General features: G+C 36.7%; 1 protein-coding gene across 1 annotated transcript in view; it reads right to left on the bottom strand.

The window, feature by feature from the left end:
• The window catches only part of DCHS2 (dachsous cadherin-related 2), a 352,313-nt gene that overhangs the window by 67,486 nt on the left and 265,914 nt on the right, over nt 1-18,913 (bottom strand). Inside the window, exons 8-10 of the mRNA XM_044680745.1 lie at nt 13,984-14,141; nt 11,822-12,662; nt 8,232-8,471 (exon numbers count right to left, since the gene is read on the bottom strand). Of these exons, the coding sequence (XP_044536680.1) occupies nt 8,232-8,471; nt 11,822-12,662; nt 13,984-14,141 (1,239 nt within the window). The remainder of the gene's footprint in view (nt 1-8,231; nt 8,472-11,821; nt 12,663-13,983; nt 14,142-18,913) is intronic.

Below are 18,913 nucleotides of genomic sequence, written 5' to 3'. Positions count from 1 at the left end.
AACCCTTACCTTACAATACTGTGTATTGGCTCTAAGGCAGAAGAGTGGTATGGGCTAGGCAATGGGAGTTCAGTGACTTGCCCAGGGTCACACAGCTGGGAAATGTCTGAGGTCAGATTTGAACCTAGGACCTCCTGTTTCTAGGCCTGACTCTCAGTCCACTGAGCTACCCAACTGCCCCTGCATAGCAGTTTTTAATAGAATCCAATATTTATTCTTTCCTATTCTGTTTTTATCTCCACTTTTCCATAGCATTAGTTTTGCCCCAGAAGAGTTTTTTTTAAGTGTCAAGGAACAGAAAATGGGTTCCAAAATGTTAGCTTAAAAAATACTTAAGATAGTACAAACCACATCTTCATCAGCACTTCAGATCCATCCTCTGCCAAGATTTCCAGGTCAGTTACTCAACCTCTGAACCATAAATACATCATAAAGCAATAAAATACATTTATTAGCCATGCTTTCCTTCTAGGCAGTCTCTTCTGTGTTTCTATGACACTTTTCTCTTTGTCCTCATATCTGTCTGATTTCCCCTTTCTAGTATCCTTGGCTGGTTCATCATCCATGTCACACTTAATAATTTGTGGAAGTACCCCATGACTCTGTCCTTGGCCATATTCCACTATACTCTTTTATGTGATGATCTATTCAGTTCCCATGGATCCAATTATCATCTCTAATCTAAATTACTCCCATATCTATCCATCCATCCATCCATCCATTCATCCATCCATCTGCCATCTAAATGGCTAGCTAGTATTACCAAATTCCTTAGAACATCTCAAACTTCCCAAATAGAAAATGGAACTCGTTATCTTTGCCACCTACACTCATCTCAAATTTAACTCTCTTCCAAACTTAAACGTAAAAAAAATTTTTTGAACTTTTTAAAACTTGTCTAGAGCAAGATTATTCTTCCAGTTACTCAAGATTGCTCATTTGGTATTATCCTTAGCCCTCACTTTCATTCACCCTATATATCTAGTTAGTTGCCAAGTCTTGTTGTATCTATCTCTATAATACCTTTTTCGTGTATCCCGTCCACTACTCTAACATAATGACCACTTTTGACCAAGCCCTTATTACTTGGAGCTTAGAATGTTGCAAGAAATTCCTATCTAGTCTCCCTGTCTCAAGTCTCTCACTCCAATCCACCCTTTATACAACCGCCATTACAATTTTCCTAACATGTAATTGCCTTATTCAGTGAACTCCAGGAATGCCCTATTATACCTATAATCAAATACAAAATTCTCTGTAAGGCATTAAAAGATGTTCACAACTTTGTCCCTCTTGATTTTCTAGGATTCTTACACATTATTCCTTTTCACACACACACACCAGACTGGTCCTTCTTACTATTCTCCCAGGCATGCCCACCAACGCTGCCCATGAGATGAACCAAATCTTTGAGTTGCTTTGAGATACTGAACCTATGATGCAATGTGTTTGCACAAGAACAGTAGAAGTCATATGGAAAGGAAACAAAAGCAAGTAGAAACCAGGTCAAATAATGGAGGACCATGCATCCCAAGTCATAGAGTCATCTAGGAGTAGATTCACACACTATAAGGAAGATTAAGGGGCATTAGGATTCAATTGTAACTGTAATCCCTTGTCAATGAAATCTATATGAGATGGTTCTCCTGCCTTTGCAAACTATTTTAATACCAATTAAATCTTTTGCCTTTATAATGTGTGTTTCTTGGCTAGCCTAATGGCAAAGACACATCCGGATGTTCAAAGTTCTCTGCTGATCTTGAATGGGGACTCAAGTGAAGCAAGAGTCAGTTCTTATCTGAAAGATCATTAATACAGAAGTCTGTATAATTTTAGAATTGAACCATCAACTGGCCTCATAAAGACTCAACTATTTTTCTACACTTTAATAGTGGACTCTGTCTGTTGCTCTTTTCACCTGGCTTGGAAGCAGAGTTCATAGAAAAATCTTGAAATTGGGGGCAGCTAGGAAGCTCAGTGGATTCAGAGCCAGATCTAGAGATGGGAGGTCTTGGGTTCAAATTTGACCTCAGACATTTCCTAGCTATGTGATCCTGGGACACTTGACCCCCATTGCCCTACCCTTACCACTCTTCTGCCTTGGAATTGTTGTAGAAATATAGCATTTTAGTTAGCAAGGCAGACTTGACTGGCAAAGGAATTCTAGAACCTTGAGAGTGGAGACAGTGACAGTGGCAGTTTAAGACAGATGGCACTATGGACCTGAGGTCTAATTGTGGATTGGTGAGACAGACCATCCCTGAAGCTGTTTCCCTGGATTTTTGATTGAGTGTCATCTTTAAGCAAGCATCCCAGTGAAGGAGGAAGGTAGAGAAGTGGTTGTGACTTTGTGGTGGACACAAAGCCCATCCCATCTCCCTCTCCTAACTTTTGGATTAACTTGCTGTGTTTCAAGTCTCCTGTGACCAACTGTGAAGACATCACATTGGACCTTATGTGAGATCCCCTTCTCGCAGCAAGACCTTGCTATTAGCAGTCTACTGATAGATTTTTTTTAGCCAGTAGAGTAGATTTTATCCATCCCTATACCCCTGGGTGGAGATCTATAGATCTTAGAGTCAGTTTACCTAAACCCCTTCATTACCCATCCCACTTAATCATTAAATAGTTCAGTTATCATACTCCTTCCTTGTCTTACCCAGATACCTAGGTTGACAAATTGAACCTACTGTGAATCCAAGCTGTTTCCCTGGTTTTTATTCAGCTATCTGTTACCCCAACTATCCCCAGCTCAGTGTTATTACCTGTGTTTATTTATTTACTTATTCCATTCTCCCTTAGTCTTTATTTATTTATTCATTTACCCATTCCAAGTTGTCTATTCCAGACCCCTTACTCCAATTTACTTACTGCAGAACCAATACAGTGTTGATTCTAAGATGGAAGGTAAAGGGTTTTTTAAAAAAAATCTTGAAATGGATATTTAATACTAGCAACTTCCAGTATCTAATAGCCTCTCTTGTTCTCTTTTGCTTTTTCAAGCCTTCATCATCTTCTCACATGCAATTGAAAATTCAAGCCATGATTGACTGAGGCAGTTCTCAGAAGGCTTATAGAATTCTACAACATGGCCATCAGCCTCAGATCATTCGCTTTTTCATGGATTGATCAAAATTGTTGAGCCACATGGTCTACCCCTAAATCCTTTTTTTCCTCATGCTTCAAATTGGTACTCTGGCATTGGCCCATTTCTTTGCTTCTCTACCTTTTCCTGGCTCCTCAAACAGTACTCTGCAAACTTTAAAATGATATAAAAATGGAGTTATTCTACAAAGAACTCCTCCAGTACTTGTTTTGTTAGGTGGAATATTAAACTACCTTTTTTTAACCTTACAGGACTACAGTAATGCTCTTATTTTTTTCTCCATACATACTCAGAGCTGTCTATTAGAAAAACTTGTCATCTTGGCTATTCTCTGCTCTTACCAGCATGTCCTTGATTAAGCACACTTCTCACCTTGGTTGTTCTTTGATTTTCTTTATTTAATGATAAAATTTCCTCCATTAGTGTTTTTTCTTCTTCTGTTTCAGTAGATCTGCTATCTCATTCATTTGGGCACTCCCTCCAGTGGTGCAGATTATACCCCTTCAAATTTACTGATTCTGTGAGACTCTTACCCATGCCTTCCTGTAAATCTGCACTAGGAGGCTAACCCAATCTGCACCTACTGGTTTTCTTCTACAGAGATCTCTCTGTCTGTCTCTCTTCATTTCTCCTTTCCTCCCTCCCTCTCCTGAATCACACTTTGTTTCCTAGGCTGGGAGTATAATGGCCACTCGAGGGTCCAATCCCACTACTTATCTGAACACAGAAGTATTGACCTGCTTTCTTTCTTGCCTGGGACAATTTGTCCCTTCTTAGGCAGCCTGATGGCTCCCCTACCCACCAGGGTTCACCATATTTGTGATGGTCTTAGGATGGACATCCAATTGGTTGAGCTCAAGAGATCCATTTGCCTCAGCTTTCATGGTAGCAAGGATCACAGGTATGTGCCACCATAACCCACTTCTCAGGCTCTTAATATTTAATCAGCACGTGTGCAACTCAGACTTTACTCTTACCAACTGTCTATCTCCATTTTTGGTCATCTATCATGTTCATAACATTTATATTGGTACCTGCACATAATTCCTCATTTTTAATCCACTGTTTCCTACTTATTTTGTCCATTATGGCCCTTCAGTTGAATCATAATTGATTTTTCAGAAACCATGGTATTCAACAACATAAAGATCATCAGAAAAAATACTAGTTTTCAAATAATAAAGTTTTGTTTCAAGAAGCTTGGGATCAGTGAAAGTGCCAAGTAATTTCTTCAATGAAATTTAATGCTGTTATCTCATTATTCAATAGAGTCAAAATTCATGCTCATGTACTATATCTGTATAAGACATACTACTGATAAACTAGCTCAATGGCCCCCTCATATAACTATATTTCATAACCTAGACAAAAGATATTCTCTATCCACTTCGTTTTTCTTGTGTGTATTGTTAGCCCAACTGCATTGAGTGTTTCTGAATCTCTTTTAAAAGTTTCTGCCACATTGTAGGATTTAATGTAATTAATACATTTAAATGCAATTAACTCACAGACATGAGGACCTGAAGGGTTTACCCATTTTTAGAGAATCTCTCTTCTATTTGTATCCATGTTGGATATATTCTGTGGCAAAAGTAAATGCCTTTGTTAAGTATATTCCTGTGTATGCAATTGGCTTCAGAGTTCCCTGGAATGATAACCTCACTCTGTATAAACATAATATAGTTCTGGTTGATCTGGTTTAGACTCAAGTGATATAAATGATATCGGAAGCACTTTATAAGCCTCAGAGTACTGTTAATATGCTCAGAGGGCACTTTTGGGATATCCTATGGATAGTACATGAAGACTCTAATTGTGGTAGGTCAAAGCTCTATTGATTTAAAGCCACCAAAAACTGAGACTTTTAGAAGTCTTTTCCCTCCTCCTAAGTTTCTTAGTGGAAATGCCATGTAGATATGTTTTTTTAAAACAATCATGACTTTTTCTTGCTTGAAACATTCTCCAGGGAATTTTCCTTGAGTCGGATATAAACCTTGTTCAAAATAGAGAACTTAGTTCCAGAAATTTTATTCTGATAAATTTAGAATATAATTTCTATTCTCTATTCCAAGATCCCCCCATGGCTTTCTAACCTTAAAAATGTCTTTGAATTTAAAACTGTTTTAGCACATGCATGGTAGACAGACTCCCTCCATCCTTACTTGTCAAGAGCCTTTCCCTTCGGGAGGTAACTGAGGGGCTACGAAGGATATGTTTCTGGCCAAAATAATTGCTGGTATTTCTCAGGAATTCCAGTGTTGATGCTGGTATCATTGGTGACAACCAGCTGGTGACTTTTTAAAAAAAAAGTTCAAGAAGAAACTTCTATTGGAACGGTTGCATGCTACACAACATAAGAAGCCTTTGCTTTTCCAAATTCCATGAGTAGTGAGTATAAAACATATTGCTGTGGTATTCTGTTTAAAATACCAAGATATTATTCAATTCTATAAAGTACATTTTGATTTTTTCCAAGGTGAAGAGGATTAGAAAGGTGAAAAAGGAAGAGGAAGAAGAAAGGAGAACAAGAACACGAATGACAATGAGGAGAACAGAAGAAAAAGAACAAGAAGAAATTTGGCAATTCCAGAGCCATGAAGAGAAGGGGAAATTGATCGAAGTTCCATTACCCTCTATAATCAGAAACTATAAAAATCTACGAAATTACATTTTTTCCTGAAAAAGTCTCTTTTTCAAAGATGCTGGAAATCGTATACTTCCAGGGTGGTGCACCCAACAGAAGGGTTTATATAGATGACCCTTTACTAACCATTATACTTAATTCAAATGAAGACAGAGATGGGGCATGAAATGATTTGTGTGAAAATGGGCAATTCATGGCGTTTTGGTTTTGAATCTTAGGGCTGCTTCCCAATATGATTTTTACCTGGGTTTTCCATTGCTTATTTTATACATAGTTCACACTACCAAATGCTAATGCTTAGGAGTTCCTTTGCTGCCTCTTTCATCAAAGAAGTGTGGGAAGGCAATCACTGGTTATCAGAGTCGCACAACAGCTCTTCCTTGATGACTAGAATAAGAAAAACTCTTTGATCATGCTGCCCCACTCTGGTCAAAAGGGGAAAATGCAGCTGAAAAATACCAGTTCTAATCATCATTGGAAAAAAGCGTTTAAAAATGATACTGACTCTCGGTAAAATAGTGTCCTAGAGGATCTGTGCCACATTTATGCATGGCGCTAAAATGATTTCCCACAAGCTTCACATTCCAAATTTGTTTATCATGTTCAATAGATATAGACAATGAAGTCTATTTTCAAATGGAGTAACAAAGAATCAAGGGGATGGGAGGGGACTGTATCCACTTGTTCCAAACACCCAAATGATAGAGCATAAACACCTGAGGGATTTTCAGTATAGGTCATGTAGATTTGGCTGCAAGGACTGATTAAATGGGTTGTTTTTTTTAGAAATTGAACAAAGGCCTTATGAGTACTGCTGAAATATTTCTAGTGTTATTTTACCTTGCAAAAATAGGGTATTATATTAGAGAGATGTACAATGCATTTTGTTACAGATGGCAATTGGAAAGAAAGGGACTCGTGCGGGTTTTGCTTTCCATTACTGCCAAACATTCACAAACGAAGCATTTACTATTAACAACAAAAACTGCACACTCTACTACTTACTTTGATTACTGGCATAGCATATAAATTATCATTACATTTCAAATAAGGATAAACTTATACAACTTCAGATCATGAAAGATGAAAGCAGTTTTTTATTGGTAAGCATTTTCAAGGAAAAAAAGGATTCCAATTCCCTTCTATTTCACAGGCATCGTGGATAAGAGCTGGGTGAAAAGAACTCTATCTGTCTTTTTGACACCATATTTTTAAACTATTAAATTATAAAGGGAAGGGAGAAGCTGTGTAGCTTAGTGGATTGAGAGCCAGGCTTAGAAATGGGAGTTCCTAGGTTCAAATCTGGCCTCAGATACTTTCCAGCTGTGTGACCCTGGGCAAGTCACTTGACCCCCATTGCCTACCTTTACCACTCTTCTGCCTTGGAGCCAATACACAGTATTGACTCCAAGATGGAAGGTAAGGGTTAAAAAAATATAAAGGGAAAGAAGAGACATTGTCTGTACTTCTTGTGGTATTTATTGAAAATTAATCAACAAATATATAAGTTCCTAACTATGTGCAAAGTACTAAACTAGATACTCCAATAAAACAAGTAGTCGGATGAAAAAAGTGTGGTTTTTTGCATACAACTGTCTATGAGTAGGTAAAGGAGAATCTCCACTAATTTTTTTAAGCCCTTGTACTTTGGTGTATTGTCTCATAGGTGGAAGATTGGTAAGGGTGGGCAATGGGGGTCAAGTGACTTGCCCAGGGTCACACAGCTGGGAAGTGTCGAGGCCGGATTTGAACCTAAGACCTCCTGTCTCTAGGCCTGACTCTCACTCCACTGAGCTACCCAGCTGCCCCCTCCACTAATTTTTATCCTGATGGAAGACTGGTATTTTGAGACCTTGCATATGCACAGGATATATATCTTCTCAAATTAGAATGTTCTCCCTCTCATTTCTTCCCATTTTAAGAAAAAAAAAAAACATCCTTAACTAAACTTCTGTTAGGTGCCACTCCCTCTAAGAAGCATCTCCCAATATGAAAGTATTTTTTGCTCACTTAATTTCCTAGGAACACTGTCTGGACTGGTTCTTTCTTGGGGAAGGGAGGTGATTCACATTGTACTCTTGTATTCGGCTTGCTTGGAGATGTATTCTCCTAGATAGTAAGCTTCTTGCAAGTAGGGATTATGGCCATTTTATCTTTGTATCACCCTACTCATACAGGTATTTTGCCCATGATAGGCACTTAGTAATTTTTTTTAATTGAATGGTAAAGGAAAATCAAGACAGGTAGAGACAGGTGCTTCTCTGGTTTCTGGACCATGTCTACTTTAAGCTTAAGTCGAGTACCATTTTCTGAGCATTAGGAAGCTGCATTTTTGGCTCTCCAGGAAATGAACAAATAGTTTCTTTCTTTCAAAAAGCCACTTTCAGGTGGTTAACTTATTTTTCTCTAGAAAATCTCTAGAAACAATGTCTTGTTCTATAATCAATGTTAAACAACTGAGAATAAAGGGAGGAGAATTACCTGAATCTTGGTCTACAGCTTCTACCTTTGTAACGTATTGCCCTGGACCTTGGTTTTCGGCAACTGTAGCTTCATAGAAGTGCTGCTTAAACACTGGTGCCTCATCGTTTATGTCCAGGACATAAATTGTCAAGGTCTGAGTTGTGGAGAGTGCTGGCAGGCCATCATCCAGTGACAGGAGGGTCAGTACATGAAAGGTTTGGGTTTCATAGTCCAAAGGACAAATAGTTGTTAACAAGCCTGAGTGGAGAAAGTTAAGTGATAAAAATGTCATAAATATCCCCAAGGGAGTAATCCATTTTCACAATTCAGCTATTTAACTGGGATATTTTGATGAAAATTCATTCAGGATTTGAAATCGTAATGGGGAGGTGGGCAAGAGAACTCAAATTCTTTTGAGTTTTTTTATATCCTGCTTTTTTTTTATTTACCAAATTTATATCCTACCTAAATAATAATTTCATAAATGTTCATGACTGACACATAAGAATGAAGAATAAGAAGATCTAGCCCAATATTAAATTAAAGGAATAAATGTATCTTCAAGAAATCATTGTACAGAGATTCTTTGTTTTGGGGGGTTTGGCATGGATACCTTTTTTATCAGTCTGGTAAAGTCCTCAGAATAATTATTTTTTTCATTGCATAATCAGATTTCATTCAGAGATTAGTAAAAATAAAGATGTGTTATTTTTCCTTTCTACGTTCAGAGACACCTATTTCAAAGTCCATGGATTCTGTGGGGTTACCTCCAAGGAAAGAGTCTCACATTTAGTCTCTCTCCTATCTACACACAGAGTTATAATTAAACCATCAGAAATGTTTAAGGCGGTCTTCAAAGACCTCTAGGGCATTAGCAGTCTAAATGAGTATCTCAAATGGCCCTCAGGATCACTACAGGTCAAATTTATATCCTACCTAAATAATAAGCTAGTTTTTGAGCATGTGAGCCTGGCTCTGGTCTTCTGAAATGCTCAGCACTGCATTATAGAATTATGTTCTCTTTGTACTGCCTATCTGTTAACTGCCTCTTTTACTGACAGTAAAAAGCAAAGACTTTATGAGGAAGACAATAAACTTCATGAATAAAACATGCTTGAGCTTCCAGCCCACTGTTGTTCTCTAACTACCCATATGCTGGAAGTGTGATAAAGATTTGTACTGGACAACTGCTCCCTGAGTCTCGGGATCAAATGTTCCTTTAGGGGTGGTATTTTCCTCCATAAACAATTCGACCTTCTATGAAGTTTTATTCCAAATAATTAGGGAGGAGGTTTTCTGGTTTAGGTTTCGACAAACCCACCTTTTAATAATTATTCCTCTTGAGTACTTTTCCCACTTTATAGCCTGGAACCATTGAAAACCCTTTTGCTAGAAGACTGCTTATGAGAAATATGAACCTTGAGAGAGAGATAAACCTTTCACACTTGAATGTATTTGGCAATTATCATTTTATGTACCAGAAAAATGCCTAAGCAATTGAAACAGCATCGCCACAGTCTAAGATCCATGACACCTTTTGTCGGGACACTTATCTGTCTAAATCTATCCATCTTTCTCTTTCTCTGACAGCCTTGAATAGACTGGCCTTAGCCATCCCAGGAAACAAAGTGGATATTGATGGAGCAAGTGGGGGGCATCATTGCAGAGATCAGTGGCCTCCATTGCCGTATTTCTCCATCAGCTGGGTGTTTAGGTCACGTCCACATGCCCTCAGAAGAAAACCAGATGGGTGGGTTTAGAAAATACATGGAGACAGAATATAACAAGGGAGAGATCATGATTTCCAAATGCTAAACATCTATTTCCATTTCAGTTAGTGCACTTCTTGACAGGAGATTCAAATAGAAATAGCAGGTATCCTCCCTGCTTTGCCTAGGGCAGTATTTCTAGGACTTGAACCCGTGTAGAGGACACGTCTGTTTCTAGGAAGTGAATGGGGATGTCGATTTAATTGCTTTCAGTTTTACTTTGAAACTGTTACAGTGAGGTTCACTGTCCTTTAGAACTTCTTACCAAAAGAACTCAAAGCATTTTTTCAGATAATACACTGTCACCATGTTTCCAAGCAAAGAGGAAAAGGAGTTTCCTGGTGCAAAAAAAACACCATTTCTGCCCTCTTCTTCTTACAAATAAGCCGCTGGCATTATGGAAACCAATTTATTTATTTATTTATTTTGCTGCAACAAAGCAGGGCAAATCTTCTCTTATAGATATCTTGCATGAACTTTTATATTTATATGCTGGCTTTCCCACAAGAAGGTAACTTTCTTGAGGGCAGGGGCTACATTTTTGCCTTTTATTGTATCACTGGTACTAAGTACAGTCAAAGGTAAAGGCTCGATAAATGCTTATGGATTGGTTGACTGATACGTGGATGTGACCAGTAGTGTGTTCATGCCCAATTCAGTCCCAGAATTATTTATTTGGGATTGATGTTAAGAATTGGTCTTCTGAGAGACAGGTTATGTTTGGAGAGGCTTACCAGCAGGTTGACTAGAGAATAATGAATTATTTTAACCACTGCAACTCTCAGAGACCATCTCATAAGAAATAGAGCACTGTAATCTGCATCATCAGAAAGTGTACTCACACCACTGAACTTATGGATGCTCAGAGTACCAAAACATCTTCACAATGGCCTTAAAGTAAATCTTCTGGATTAATGTCTCAATTGTCTGTCAGTGATTCAAGTTCATAGCTTGACTATTTTAAAATCACTCCACTACTGCATATATAAGCAGGAGGGAAAGGAGGAATCGGCTTTTTGAAAACACTTGCCTTTTTATCAGAGTTTATTAGCCTGGAATCCATGAACTTATTTTTTAAAAAAAAATATATTTTGATAACTATGTTAATGTAACTTTTTTGCTTTTTAGTCATATGTATTTTGTGTTATGCATTTAAAAACATTATTCTGAAAAATAGACTTTGCCAGACTTTCAGAAGAGCCCATGTTACCAAAATGATTGAGAATTCTCTCTCTCTCTCTCTCTCTCTCTCTCTCTCTCTCTCTCTCTCTCTCTCTCTCTCTCTCTTTCTCTCTCTCTCTCTCTCATTTGTCACCTGTCATCTGTCTCTTGTCTATCTTGTCTCTATTTCTGATTCTGTCTCTGACTGTCCCTGTCTCTCTGTCCCTTTGACTCCTTCTGTCTCTTATTTATCATCTTTCTTCCTCTATGACTCTGAGTCGGGTTCTCTCTGACTCTGTCTCTCTCATCTGTCATGACTAATTCTTGTATGTCAACTCTGTCCCTCTCTGTGTCTCATCTCTCTGTATGTATGACTTGTCTGTCATTTCAGTCTTTGTCTCTCTGTCTCTTTTTGTCTCTGTCTTTCTCATTCATAGATTTGGTAGCAAAAAGCAGTTACTAGTACCTTTCTACAAAAGCTATCTTCCCTGAATATGTCAATCTGTGTCCAATGAAAATCTAAGTCAAGCTGTAAGGAGAATGAAATAGAAATGATAATATCTTTTCAAACTGTAGTTATCATGTCTTGAGAATTATGATCCCATACGGAAAAAGGAATGAAGTTTAAAGTAGGATTTAATTGGTTCAGTTAAAATGAAAGCTAACATTCCATCCTACCTGATATCTCATCCAACATAAAGGTATTATTTTCATTTCCTGAAAGAATGTGATATGTGATTCTTCCATTCCTCCCTTCATCTGGGTCCTTAGCAACAATGTGATGCACCAGGGAACCTATTTCTTCATCTTCTGAGACGTAGGCAATAGCAGAGGACACAAAAGTAGGACTGTGGTCATTGACATCTAAAATGACCACCTTTGCTGTCATGGTTCTCAATCTCCGGTCTGTTACGTTCACAGCCTGGTCCGATGCTGTCACTGTCAAAACAAGAGACTGAACAGCTTCCCTATCCAATGGAGATGCAGTGACCAATGTGCCATAGGAGGGGTGGATTAGGAAGGGATTTTCAGCAGGACTGTTAGTTTCAATGAAATACTGCACTTTGCTGTTTAGAAAACTGCCATCTCCATCTTTGGCGTTAAATGTATAGACCAGTGTTCCGACAGAAACATTCTCCTCTATGCTGATCACTATGAAATCCTCCTGGAAAGAAGGACAATGGTCATTCTGGTCTTCCACATCAATACTAAGGAAGATGGTGCTGTTCAAGGGAGGAGTTTTGCTGTTATCTTTTGTCATCACCCTGAGAAGATAGTGAGAGGTCATTTCATAATCTAGTTCCCTGGAGAGAAACAAATCCCCCGTTGAGCTCTCAATCTCAAAATGAATATCTTTATCTTCTTCAACTATATTTAACTGCAGCATCCCATTTTGATGTTGAAGATAATCAGGGGACTTTATCAAGCTCATTATTTTTGCAGGCTTAAAGTTTTCTGGTACGACCAAATGCTGAATATATCGAGAAACCGAAGACCTTTCTTTGGAGAGTGGGATCACCTAAAACAAAAATATACAACATCTGTTGGGGTTTTTTTAGGCTTTCATTGTTCCATTTCAACTCTAACTTAGAGGGCGAATCATCCTTCCTATGTCATCAGAAAATGTCAGCTCTTTTTATATTACATCTGGGCAGACAGCAAAAAATGCATTACTATATAATAGGTAAAGCCACTGAAGAACTTACACTGTTCGGTTTTTTTACAATAGCTGAAATGGGAGTTTAGTGAAGTCATCATATACTCAGACCATGCTAGAGTCTTGTGATTTCTTCCCTGGGAATGTGGGATGACTAGTGCCGTCTTGAAAGTTACCCCAAATTATCCCTAATCCTAGAGACCAGTATATATGACAACATCTGTGTATGTTTTATGTATCATGTGTTTTTGTTTGTCTGAAACAAGAGACTTGAGGAATGATGATAGATGAATTTTTCCTAACCCACACATCTCTAATCAATAATGAGTTGGATTTGGATACCGATCTCTCAGGAACTTACACTCTTTTGCATTCACATAAGCGGTAATTACATGCATGCTCAAAAAGAATTTATTTATTCATACTTTTCCCCCTCTTTTTATATGGCTTCTTGTTGACTTTATTTATTTATTTATCTTTTTTTCTAGCTAAAGAGACTGTCCACAACTCATTTGTTTACCATGATTTGATTTTGATTACCATTACCACAATTGTTAAGTCCTAAAGTGACTTTTGTAAAACTTTTTTAGAAAAGCCAACAAACAATGGAATTTATTATGAAGGAACTGCTCGTATGCAATTTGTCTTTCATAAATACTTGGTAGTGAAAAGTGTAGTTTTAGAAGTAACCCGGAAGACATTTTTGCACAAAAAGGGTTAGAAAGAAGGGGCAGCTGGGTAGCTCAGTGGATTGAGAGCCAGGAGTAGAGACGGGAGGTCCTAGGTTCAAATCTGGCCTCAGACACTTCCCAGCTGTGTGACCCTGGGCAAGTCACTTGACCCCCATTGCCCACCCTTACCACTCTTCCACCTATGGGTCAATGCACAGAAGTTAAGGGTTTAAAATTAAAAAAAAAATACTTTAAAAAAAGGGTTAGAAAGAATTCTTAAATCATACAATGTATAACAAACCTTTTTACAAGATTTTCTGACACAGCTAACTCTATCAATCTCTTTCCTAATACATACAATTGTTATTAATATGAAGCTATGCCAGTCAAGTGCAATGAATGAAAATTCTCCCTTCAAAGAAGACAAATCAATGTTGCAAACACTGGGACATGGAGCAATGAGACCAAAGATCACTGTGAGCTCCACAACTGCAGTGATAAGAGAAACCTACCTGAATGTGAATGACTGCATGTCCTTGAAGAGGAGGCATTCCTTGGTCACTTGCCACTACAACCATCCTATAATGTGGCCTATGGTTATATGAGAGTGGGCTCGTTGTTCTTATTTCACCACTGTTGGCATCAATCTTAAAGTGCTCTGAACTCTCTTCTAAGCAAAAACAGAATCAAGAATCTAATATTAACTTACAAAGGCAAAAGAAGAGATCCATTTTCCCAAATGTAACTCCCTTTTCCAAAATTAACAAGCTTTGAAAAAACAAAAGAACAAAATAATTAACAAGCTTATTTTAAATAGTATGCTTATATAAAATAGACTTTTTTCAAAGAAACCAAAAGCATACTAAAAGTACATTTAAAAAAATCCTGCTTAAAATATGGCCCTTCCAACAAGACAAACAGCTCTAAGAAAGAATGCCGTTATAGATAATTGTTAGAAACATAAATATTATTACTAATGGGTTTTTCATATTTTTGTTCTATTTATGATGAAATAAGATAATAAATATTGAAAAATATTTGTGAATATTTTGTTATTCATGCATATATGTAATATCTATTTAATTATCTACCTAGCTATCTATCTATCTTTTCCCCAGAACTTTTTCATGGAGGATTCTAGCACAGAGTACAAATGGAAGAAGAATTCCCAATAGATGGTGAGGTCCTCCAGTGGCTCTTGCTTGTGAATGAAATTGTACTGGTTGCATCCAACCCTAGAATACTGCAGAGAATCCTCACTCAGATCTATAAACACTTAATAACTCAGCCTAACTATTTGCATAAGGAAAAGTGAATAAAAATGAATAGTTATTGTCTAGACTGATCTGCATTTGGATGGCCGCCCATAGGGTTTGTCCTAAGGGCATTTATCTTGTACCTACACTACTGATTGGTAATAGATTAAGTCCAAAATTAAATAGAAGAAGGAGGCTGGCCTGAAATACCTCTGGGAAACTTAATAGGGCTTTTTTATTGGTCTTAAGTTTGTCTCTGAACAAAGAATTCTCTTTTTTCTATCAATATTCTTTCAGTGGTGATACAATTAAGAAGTATAAAATACAGTCTGAAGAACTCAATTTGAGGTTACCAAAAGGGCAAGGAAGAGATGCATGGTGGTCAGGTGTTGACCATAGCATATTGCCAACAAAGAATTACCCAGGAGCACTGACGTAAAGTGTTATAATACAGATGTGTGAATAGGAAAGGAGATGGGCTAGTCATGCAGAAAAAGTAACAGATACCTGCTGAACACCCCAGATGGTCACCTGGCAAGCTATATGCAATGTTGAGAGTTCTAGAGTAAGGTCCCCAACAAGTTGGGGGAACCCTCCCATGGATATTTATGGGAAGAAATAGACAAGATCTACATAAGACAATAGAGAATTTATACATAGAAACAGACAAGAGTTGCACAGTATGAGAAATTATGAGTGAGTTCCTACGCTGATGAGATCACAGATACATCAAAGTTATCCTAGAATTTTTCCTACTACTAGTTATTTTATCCTATAGTTCTGAATGGCTTTTCTATTTATATCCACTGTGCTTTGCACATAGTAGATTAATTCTTTCTTCACTCTTTTCTTTTTTTTTTTTTACTTTTTTCCTTCTCTTCTTCCTTTGTTCTTTGACATAAAATTTCCTAAAAGTGTTTTCATCTTGCTGACAGTATAGTGTTATAAAAAGAGCACTCATTCTGAAATCAGAAGAACTGGGTTCAAATTTTTCTGACTGATATTAACTGAGTAACTATTAGTAGCTGTGAAATGTTGAATTAGTCATGTGATCTCTTAGTCTCAATCTCTTTTTCTATGAAAAATGGGCATAAGTAATACTTTTCTTGCCTCATAGATTTATTGGAAAGAAAATGTTTTGTTAATTCCTAATGCACTATGAGAATGTGAGTAATTTGTTATTATAACAATATTTTTAATAGCATGTTTCACCATCCTATACTAAATACATTCCAATGATCTACACAGATTATCATTAAAAAACATTTCACCTGCTCACAAAGATAGGAATGTAGGACTCCAAGCCATCCCTTTAAGAATTGTCTATGAAGTTAAATTTCATGGAAATAAGTGATTTAACAAATAAATACCAGTAAATAGAAGTATAGAGGTCCATACTTATAGGTAAGGAAACTGAAGACTAAAGAAATTATATGCCTCCAATAATAATGATAGTTGAGATAAATTCAGTGTTTTAGGGTTTACTATACAAATATTATTTCATTTCAAATTTAGAAGTAACCCTGTTATTGAGGTACTATTATTTTCTTCACTTTACAGATGAAGAAACAGGCTTATAGAGAGATTAAGTGATTTGCTCATAGTCATGCAATTGACAAATAAAAGGAATTGACAGTCAATTAATTGCTGATTCCAAGTCTAACATGCTTCCTACCATACTTCACTAGTTAATAGGACAAGGAGTAGAAACTAAGGCCTGTAAAACATAGTTGGGTAGATTTTCCAAAGGTTTCAAAAATTCACTGAAAAGACTATTGTAGTAGACTCCAAAACAATTGTGATTTATCCCTTGAAAATACTTCGTTTTCAATTATTTGCTGCCTTTTCCACAACTTAAACCATTTGTTTATTTTATCCTAAATTTTTTAACGGTCATATGAAATAATACATGTGCATTGCTTTGCAAATCATAAAGTTATGCATAAATGTTAAATTATTTTTATTATTTTGTTAACACTATAATTTTCCTAAAGTATAAGTTTTACAACTTAAAAAAAAAAAAGAAATGAGGTGTGAACAATCAGAACACTGCATTTTCCACATCTGGTCTTAGAGGGGAAATGCTCAGTGGAGTACTAAGCAAGTGTATCATGGGGGAGACTAGAAGGAGATATGGGGAGAAAGATGAAAAATTTAAATAAAATAAAATCAAGGGGTTTTTCAGATTGTGACAATGGCATCCAGAGACCAAGAAGTCCTGGTATGTTCTTGAAATGCCAAAGATTAACGAGAAATTGTATCTGAGACTAGAGAGATAAACGGAAACACCTTGACCCCAGCAGAATCGATGCTTCTGAATTATCCCTATTTTTTCCAGAAAAGGAGATTGAGACTTTGACTAGTCCAACTTCTCACAGCTACTAATTACATTAACTCAGTTAATGTCAGAGTGAGAATTTGAACCTACTCCTTTTGATTCAAGATCAAATATTCTTTTTATAATACTATACTGTTAACAAGATTAAATTTTTTTAGGAATTTTTATGTCAAAGAACAAAGGAAAAAGGGAAGAAAGATGAAAGAAAGTAGATATCTACAGTAAGGGTTATGTCTACCTTATTTTAGTTCCAAGGCATGAAAGAGAAATAGTGAGATCCCCCAAAATGGACTCTCAGAGAAATTGTTTATTTTCTGTTAAGAATCAGGAATGAAGTTTCATTCATTTGGGAATAAGCTGTGAAGCATCCTATTGTTGTGTAATTTTCTCTCAATTAAATATTTTACTATTTGAACATATAATTCCTGTCCTATCTATGAGTAAGGTGCAAACCAACAACTTTCAGAAGTTCACAAGAAAATGGGTGGGGGCTCAAGTCATATGAGATAAGTTATGATTATCCAAAATTTCCATGTTGAACCCCAATCACAATACATCTAGAGTTAAGTGGAAAATAGGTTACAGAAGCACTTTAAAATTAGATAATGTAGTAGAAATTCCATTATGCTAACTCTAATCCTACTGGTTTTGTCCATAAAAACAAACATTTTTTTCTGCTTATGAAAAGCACAGCTGTACTAAGAATTGTATATTTCCTAACATGCATCAATCATTGAGAGACTAAGAATATAAGTAGGTTTAATCCACTAATTGTTCTAGAGATTTGTAACATAAATGATCTCTTATTATTTCCTCCCAGAAGTCAAACACACAAAACCAAAATACAACACATCTGATAGCAGTATGGTAGTAACCACAGTCAATTCCGTGGAAAGGATTACAAGTGTTTCATTCTTTCCCTTTCAGGGTGAGAAGTAATTCTGTTTTATGATAGTTTGCTTTCATTCTTTCCTTGCCAATGGCAGGTAAATAATCACAAGTATAAACTGAATGGCCCATGAATGTGAGCTACAGCTAAGAAAAAATAATAACCAGTCAGAAAACTCAGAATGAAGGTGGTATTGGAAACATTGGTTATGTTTTCTTGCAGAACCTCCCTTCAATCACACTATAAGCTGTCCAAGTCAGTCATAATGGTTTTTAAAATATTAAGCATGAAAAATATTAACCTCATAAATTCTCTAAAATAAAAAGGCAGAGAATAAAAAGGAAATGTCATGGTCTCTGGATTCGAATACTACTCTACACCCATCCTTTCACTCCCACCTGTCCCTAGCAAAGTCTCAAATCAAGGTTTATTGCTAGCATATTTAGACCTAAAATTCCAAGAAATATAAGCAACTTTGTCATGAAATTGCTTTTTAAAAGTGATTACTTGTTTGCATATAGAAATAAAGTACATTTTATGAGAGATATAAAAAAGAAATTTTCTCTATCCCATTTAATCCCTGAATCACAAGTAAGGCAACTGAGAATTAAAAGGAGAAAGATTAATCCATAAGCATATATTAAGCGCTCAATATGTGCCAGGTGCTATCTTAACCTAAGTGCTAGGAATATAAAGAAAGCCAAAAGCATGATTCCTATCTTCAAAGAGCTCCAATTGTAATAGGTAAGGCAAGGTACAAATAACTATGTTTATTTTATGTGCATACAAGACAAAGGTATCTGGTGGAGAAGTAGGAGGTTGGGACCAAAGGCTAGCCACTCTGCTCTCCTCTGAGAAAAGCTACCAGGATAGAATTGTTACTGCTCCTTAGATATTGTTAGTCTGGGGGAAATAATTTCTAGGTTCAAGCTGAAAATCTGTTCACCATTCTTTAATGG

The sequence above is a fragment of the Gracilinanus agilis genome, chromosome 6 (genome assembly GCF_016433145.1).
Source record: "Gracilinanus agilis isolate LMUSP501 chromosome 6, AgileGrace, whole genome shotgun sequence".
In the NCBI taxonomy this organism is placed as follows: domain Eukaryota; kingdom Metazoa; phylum Chordata; class Mammalia; order Didelphimorphia; family Didelphidae; genus Gracilinanus; species Gracilinanus agilis.
This window is presented reverse-complemented; position numbering and strand designations above follow the sequence as displayed.